This window comes from Pavona decussata, unplaced genomic scaffold, assembly GCF_977016875.1.
Source record: "Pavona decussata unplaced genomic scaffold, jaPavDecu1.1 SCAFFOLD_329, whole genome shotgun sequence".
NCBI classification, from domain to species: Eukaryota; Metazoa; Cnidaria; class Anthozoa; order Scleractinia; family Agariciidae; genus Pavona; species Pavona decussata.
The window spans coordinates 697,008-704,631 of record NW_028145717.1 but is presented as its reverse complement, the minus strand read 5'-3'; the positions used below and the strand labels follow the sequence as shown (position 1 = coordinate 704,631).

Sequence of the window (7,624 nt, the reverse complement as noted above, 5' to 3'; positions counted from 1 at the left end):
TACAAAGAAAGGGTAAATGTTGTTGGACTCTTGACTGTTTGGATACTCTCACGCGATTTCTATTAACCCCTTTAGATCGGGTGGTGGTACCAGAGCGTAACGCCATACTGCCACCACGTTGATTTTTTCTTATCCCTTTTGTTGTGCGACGTGACCTGCAGGACGTCATCACGTTAACTGAAATCCACCCGTAGTGGCTCCTCTGTTTTATGACATTTCTTGTCTACGTAAATCACGGGATAAGAATGTGACGTTGGCAATATCCTTGTCCGTAACCGTTGAATATTTTGTGTACGAGGATGTAAGTCCAAGACAAGATAACCGAATGGGTGTGACGTCGCATCTTGGAAGCTCTCCCATACGTAAAGTACATTTCCTGCGAATGCCTGCTGAGCCAATGTTCGAAAACCCAGCGTATCGCGAGGGTTGTCAAAAGAAATGATGTAGTGGGCATTCAGAGAGATACTCCGCGAAAACTTTCCAGGTGGAAAAAGGTTCTGGGTCAAATAAATGCAGGTTACATCACAGTGATGAGACACCTTAGTAAACAGATCGAGAATACGTTCGTCATCGCTGCAATTTCGCATTAAGTCATCCAGTACGAGTATTCCAGGTCGGCAGTTTGCTGGAAATAAACTAGGAATATCTTCGGGAATACCCTCAACAAATGTCACTTGAGCTGTCATGTTCCTAAAACATTCTTGCCATTGTCCATAGCAATACACAATTTTACGAATAGGCCTTTCAAATAAAGAATCCGCTTGTTCAAGTAACTGTTTTGTAAACGTCGTCTTTCCACACTGACTTGGCCCTGCTATCATAATACTGCTTGGACATTTGAATTGGGACATCTTCTCGCAATGAAAAGCAGCAACGTTATGATAACTTGTTGATCGATGTTCCTTTTTAAAGTGATATATCAAAGACACGGACACATCATTCATTTTAACATCAACAAAACTTTATTTATTGATTACGCCAACATTTGAAAGATTTACAAGCTTGCTCCTCAAATTGTGAGACATTTTCATTCCTAACATTCGTTAACGACTGAATGTAGGTGTGTACAAATTGCGCTACTTGTGAATCGTTCCATTGTGTATCATATCGCAGAAATTTATTTTGAATAGTGTTTAAATCCACATTTCGTGCACGATGAAGTAAGTAAAACAGGCAATAGTCTCCACACACATCTGAGGTTAAGCCTTGCATCGGTTTGTCATTGTAATATGTTGTTTCCCTCAGTACGTATCCATCCATACCATAGCTCTCAGGAGGAAATCCATAGCTGTCAAAGAATTCGCTTTCTTGAGGCGATACAAAGTACATCGCAATCCAATGCGTTCCAGGTTGATTATGAGGATCTGTATTTGCAATCATTGCTGAAGGATACGTTTCGACGATTGGTAACTTGTCACTTGGAAATACTCCTTTCATGATAGGTGCTAGGACAGGATCGTGTATTGAGGCTTGCCATAATTCTTGAGTTGTATGCATCTTCAAGCACCTTGAGACAGATCGTATACCACGCGTCTATTGCGGTCAACCTCCAAATGATTTTGGAATTCTGCGTATACGATTAAATTTAAAACCTCTGGTGTCGGCACTCCAAATTTCAGATACAAATTGACGTTACCGCTGCGATGGGGAATCAGGTGGTCCGGGTGGCCACTACCCGTAGGAGTGGTATCCAAGCGGAATAAGCCGTATCCACCTTCCCAATCCTCTCTGTCAATATCAATACCATGGCCACAGTTCATATCGCCACTGCCTGAGAAGAGTGTATTGTACCCATCAATTCTCTTTCCACCTGTCAAATCTATCACTGAATAAGGGATTTCTTCACCATTGACCGTCAGTCGTACTGCATTCACGTCAAACAGCTGAAAATTGAAAGGATTTCTTGCCAAGCTACCATTGTAGGCATCATTTCGTACCATTTCAAATATGATGCATTGAGGAATAAGTCCGTTGAAAAGATCCGTCTCGGTATGATTCAGCACACCCCTGGGGATAATCCTCGCGTGTGTTGGCGTCCTTGTCAGCGTGTAGATAGCAGGTAGGGCTTTTTGTCCTGACCGTCCTTGCATGATACTAACATGCTCTAGTTTGGTACTGTCAGCTACGCGTACTGTGCGGACTCTGAGAGTGCTTGACATTATGCTTATCTTGCAATCATTGGCCTCTTCTCCACTCATGAGAACAAATTCATCGCTGTTTAGATCAATCTTGATTTTGATTTCTATGTTGTCCAGCAGCAGCTTATTGGTGTTGAACAGATCACACAGGGGTACTCCAACCAATCCTACCTCAGCACCAGCATTGGTAAATACACCCCTCTTCTTGAGTCCCCAGTTATTGTCAGAAGTGTTATCTACTACATCCATATGTCCTGCTGTGTCTTTTTAGTACAATGCTTTGGTTAGGTAAGATTTCTTTGCCTGTTCAGTAAAATTAAGCAAGGTCTTGATGTAGGCATTGTACGCCTGCGTGTCAGACTGTTCTGTGACAAGTGTTTCGTTCAACTTGATGGTAAACTGTTTGATGAGCGAATGAAGCGCGTTGTTGATCAACGTATATTTCTTTCCACCTCCTGTATCCCCGCCATTTCGTTTGGTAATCTTCACCACCAATCGCAGTTCTGTTTTGTTGATGTCAATGTAATTAGATAGAGGCTTGATGACAAACTCGATAGGGTTGGTTCCACTTTGAACTGGTTCATAATCCACCCATTTACTTTTGAGAATGGAGACATCCGTGACCGGTACTTGAAATAACTGTAAGCTCGAATTTTCACCGGGGGCAGAGAGAGGGTGAGCTGAGGCCATCTTTAGTCGAAAAAGGTCTTGAACTTTGAAGGTGATGTTCTCCGTTTCTTGGTCTGTCTTGAACTGGCAGGAGTCGCCTTTCGTTTGCGCTTAAGTAGTCTCCCCCCACGACCTTGTTGCGTAAGGTCCTGGAAAGCACCCGTCAGAAACTGTTTACCGGCAGTCTTTGCCCTCGCTTTCGCTGCTTTCTTTAAAGACTGACCATTGATGACATCTTTTGCAATTTGCATTCCTGTATCCACTCCTGTATTGAGTAAACGTTTTCCTACTTTCTTGGCAGCTGTCTTGAGAAAGGGTGTGGCTGTAGGAAGAGGGAACGAAACATTCCTCCTAATCCATTACCTCCTTGACCATAAGGATGTGTCCCTCCAAAGACACTTATGTCTCCTTTCCCTCGTTGGAAAAAGGGGATGACTTGTTGTTGGTAAGGGTAAAATTGATGATTCATAGGTAGAAACATCTTAGAGAATTGCACGACGCCGAAAATGAAGTGTTACTCGTACAGTGCCAAACGCAAATGGTACCAGATGGCCAGTGTCACTTCTTATATTGATCTCCACGGAAGAAAATACAGATGTACGGAGTCGATGGTAAGTAGGAGTCTTTATTTCCTCTGCCACCATCTCCCCAGGTTGACCACGAGGTACTATGGTTCGAAGGATATTCGCTTGTACATCCCCCACTACAAGGGACTCTATTAGGTCAGAGTAGATGTACATCGTCTGAAATGAATGTCTGCTTAACATACCCCAGACCAATTCATCGTCTCGTCGCACAGTGGTCGTAGTAGCGGTAAGTGTCACACTCTGATTCTTATTCAGTTGGACAACGGTGGGAAGACTGATCTGATAAAGAGCCGGTACCCGATCATGATGGTTCAAGTATCCTAATGCCCGAGCTAAATTCTTGGGCAACGTTACTTGAAATGTTGGAGGTAAATTGAATTCGTAGTAATGTTGAGCTTTGGAGTAAATGTAGAAGCAGTCACTTCCACCGATGCGCTTGATCCTTTTTCCACTTTTCAGATAAATATCTGGAAATGCACTCTGGAGTCCTGTCACCATACCTTTGACCAAGTCATCAACTGTTCGATAAATGCCACTTGGTAGATAGATGGGTAGGGTCCATGGTGAATCGCTGTTACAGCTTAACTGGTAAGACAGTTGCTGACTTTGCACATTTTTCCAAGTATGTGGGTAAATGATGTGTGTCATTGCCACTTCCCAGTCTTCACTTAAGTGCTGCTGATTTAGAAGTTGCATCTTAAACTTGGCAGGTTTGTTTTCAGGGTACTGAGCTGTGCTTGCGTCACTGGTTACAACGATGTAAAAACTGTTACTCATCTTGTACGCCGTCTAAAGTGAAGTGTCACGTTTACGATACCACCTTGGAATGAAAGCAGCTTTCCACAACCACTTGTTAAGTAGATTTCAACAGTCTGAAATGTTTTGGTTCGTAAAGGAAAATAACTGATGTGCGTCGCTTCTTCCATTAACGTGTCGCGAAATCTACCGTGTGGTACCATTTCATATAGCAAATGCAACTGTTTTTCACCCACTTGATGTGGCTCTATGAGATTGGTTTGCACTTGCACTACTCTGTGTGTACAGTGACATAAAGAAACGGTGAATGGTATTAAGAATGTCCCGGGAAATGTGAATGAGTAACGAAGCGGTAACGCGCACCATTCATAACCATAAGTAGGAATCTGTCCAAGGGTAGAATAGATCTTCAATGCAAACATGGTGCTTTCTCGGACTTTGTTTTCTTGGGTTATCCAACCAAGAGCTTGAGCCACAGGCTTGGCCACGAACATCCATTCCTCTTGAGTTGTAAAGTTAATGTTCCATTCATCATCCACGGCAATGTGAAGGCTTTGTCTTTGCACGCATTGCAGTATGCCTTCTATCACGTCCAGTGCTGAACGATATCTTCCCACAGGTAGAGTTATCCTCTTTACTTCTTGGGCACCAGATCGTCGGAGCATGAAATGTGGATGATTGCATTCATGGGGAACTTCAAACCACGAGAATGGGTAGATTACATTATGAAGTCCAACTTCCCAATCCTCTTCATCTTTTAACCGGATTTGTCGAGGTAACGCTACACGATAGTATGACGTTGAGTTGGTTGGGAACAAATTCGTATTGGCATTGCTAGGAAGCATCACATAAAAATCATCATCTTGAATCATTTTTGCTGCAGAGAAACCAACTGTTTATATGGAATCCAACTGTCGTATTTCTTTGGCCAACCTTTCCAATGCACCAACACTTCTTTGTTGACGCCTTTTCCTCGACGTTTTAAAATTTTCTCAATGTGAAACAGATGATCTGAACTTTCTGTCACTTTCTGTAACTCAGCCTCGTAAAATGTTCCTCTAATCAGCTCACCGTCTGCCTCCTTCAAACGATACACGGGTGGGTTTCGTGGCAGTCTCTGGGCGACCGTAAATGATTCCTCTGTCCAAGAAGGAAGATATCCTTTCTGAAAGACACGTTTGTACTTACTGGTCTTGACTTGGTCTCCCACCTTGAATTTATATTTTATGATCGGGGCCTGTTTACCACACAAGGTTCTCCATACGTCTTGAGCATTAAAAACTGTCACATCTGCAGGTTTCATTTTTATACTACGATGTATGCTCTGATTGTAGTTCTCATTCACCAAATTGTCTAACTTGTCCAGGTAATGATATGAGCTGCTCATAGTAAATAACCGCCATAGAAGATGTTTCAAGGTCCTGTTAAATCGTTCAACTACTTGCGCCTTCGTCTCGTTGTATGTGAAAAAATGACGAACATCATGATTCTTGAGAAATGTTTGAAAGCTACGGTTCATGAATTCCGTCCCTGCATCTGTCTGCAACCTTTCCGGTTTACGTCCTTTCTTAAATATGCTTGTAAAGGCCGCTACCAAAGCCGAAGCAGACTTAGATTTCAATGGCACCACCCATGCATACTTGGATAGGACATCAATGCAAGTTAACAAGTATTTGTGACCGCGATTCCACCGACTCAAATTCTGAAGATCTGCCAGATCCGCTTGCCACTGTTCATCCAAACCGTTGACAAATACTCTATTGCGACGAAAGCGTTTTCTTGCTGGTTTGTGGAGAGTGTAGCCAGGTTGTTGCTGTAACCACTGAACAACTTGCAAGCGGGTTACTCCATACTGACGTGCGGCTCGATACAACTTTTGTACACCACCTAATGCGGATGGGCGATCAAATTCATAATACAGTTTCTCTAGTAAACGATTCGTGTGACGGGTGGTATTCTTCTTCTTCGTTCCCCTCTTCGTGTTCTTCTGTCGCATCTCTTAAATCGATGTGTACTTGACCACCGCAACATGCAACTAAACAGCGCATCCTCTGACATATATCATTTAAAGCGAGGGTAGGAGTTGAACTTGCACAAAGACGACTTGTAGCACTGCCCATGGTTGTCTTAAGAATGACCAATGCAACTTGTTAAGTCCGCCTTTTATCCTTTTCCATAACATTAGCCAAGGAGCCTTTATTATTTGTCGAATCATCCACCAGGGAGTAGGATAATGCGATGAATACGTATCACATAACATTAGATGAAATGCATATTGTTCTCTCAGAGGTGCGTTGCTTCGAGCCATATAAGCATAAAAGCCCAGCAGCCTACCCCAGTGCATGGCGCCTATTTCTTTCAAAACATCCAACCAATGGTGAGAGGAAACGATTGGCAAAGAGGTACGATGTACAAGTGTTTGAGCGCAGCCACGCACCAGGAAAAAATACAGTCTGTTCATGTTCACTGTTCAATGTGTAATGAGCTGCAGATGGCCTCCAAACCTCCCCTTATAGCCATCCCTATCCTCCACAGCGTCACCATTTCAGATTGCAGGCTCCAGTATGGAACGGTAAAGTCAGCGGTAACCATATGGCAATGTTGTGAAACCGTGAATAACTCGTTTGTCATACACCAGTTTGTACCTCTTCTTTAAGTTAACTGTATGTATTGTTTTTGTTTTTGCATCTCGTTTGATGAAGTGTGGATTCTCCAGGAAGGTGGGCTGTTCATTAGGGTTGCAGACATGTGCACACATGGTTAAAAAATTCAATTTCTGTGATCCTCTGAAGTTTAGCGTGAATCCTCTCACTTTGCATGTAGTTTTACCATTCTTGGTTTGGTAGGCATAATTCTTTGGACCACCGGACACAAAGGTTGTGATGTAGTCATCATCGTCCAGTTCATTCGTTAGCTCTCCAAGATAATCCCCAAGGGCTGGCATCCAATCATCTGGTTGGCTAGTGAAGATGACAGAATCTTGGTCAAAGTAAAGGACCCTTGTTTGTAGACGTTCAAGGACAGAATAGAGTTTGAGTCTTGCATGGGCTGTCGTGAAAGCAGCAATGACAACATTCGTCTTGTGTGATCCTGATACGAACCCTTCCCCATGCGTGTAGTAGACTTCTACGCACTCATCATTCACAAACTGAATGTTTTTCACTTGAGTTGACTGGCATGTGAGGAGTCGAAAGTAGCGTTCTGGATCCTTGACGAGCTCCACTTGAGGCATGTTGTCACGTTCACCAAATTTCCCCCCTTGAAAGAAGAATAACAACCATAATTAGTTTATTGAAGCAAAGAAAAGTAATCAACATTATCATTTTGGAACTGTAAGAGATGATACTTACAAAACGAATTCAACATCAGCTTGGCCAATGAACGTAATCCAGGGTTCTTCTTAACCTTTCCATAGTCCAACTTGATGCCTTCTTTCCCTTCATAGTCTTCGATGTACTGTTGTTTTTGAGCTTC

The 7,624-nt window shown here is 42.9% G+C and overlaps 4 protein-coding genes across 4 annotated transcripts; all 4 read right to left on the bottom strand.

Moving 5' to 3' along the window:
• Window positions 1-1,499: 1,499 nt before the first annotated feature.
• LOC146453574 (uncharacterized) lies at window positions 1,500-2,387 on the bottom strand. Its single transcript, XM_085096449.1, has one exon. It carries the CDS (start codon window positions 2,385-2,387, stop codon window positions 1,500-1,502), a length of 888 nt encoding a protein of 295 aa, XP_084952575.1.
• An 18-nt stretch (window positions 2,388-2,405) lies between these two features.
• LOC146453573 (uncharacterized protein F54H12.2-like) lies at window positions 2,406-2,828 on the bottom strand. The gene has a single exon (XM_085096451.1). It carries the CDS (start codon window positions 2,826-2,828, stop codon window positions 2,406-2,408), a length of 423 nt encoding a protein of 140 aa, XP_084952577.1.
• A 302-nt stretch (window positions 2,829-3,130) lies between these two features.
• On the bottom strand, window positions 3,131-4,422 carry LOC146453572 (uncharacterized). Its single transcript, XM_085096450.1, has one exon. The coding sequence runs from the start codon at window positions 4,169-4,171 to the stop codon at window positions 3,290-3,292; it is 882 nt and encodes a 293-aa protein (XP_084952576.1). The 5' UTR covers window positions 4,172-4,422; the 3' UTR covers window positions 3,131-3,289.
• Window positions 4,423-5,018: 596 nt separating this feature from the next.
• LOC146453571 (uncharacterized) lies at window positions 5,019-6,146 on the bottom strand. The gene has a single exon (XM_085096496.1). It carries the CDS (start codon window positions 6,144-6,146, stop codon window positions 5,019-5,021), a length of 1,128 nt encoding a protein of 375 aa, XP_084952622.1.
• Window positions 6,147-7,624: the final 1,478 nt, after the last annotated feature.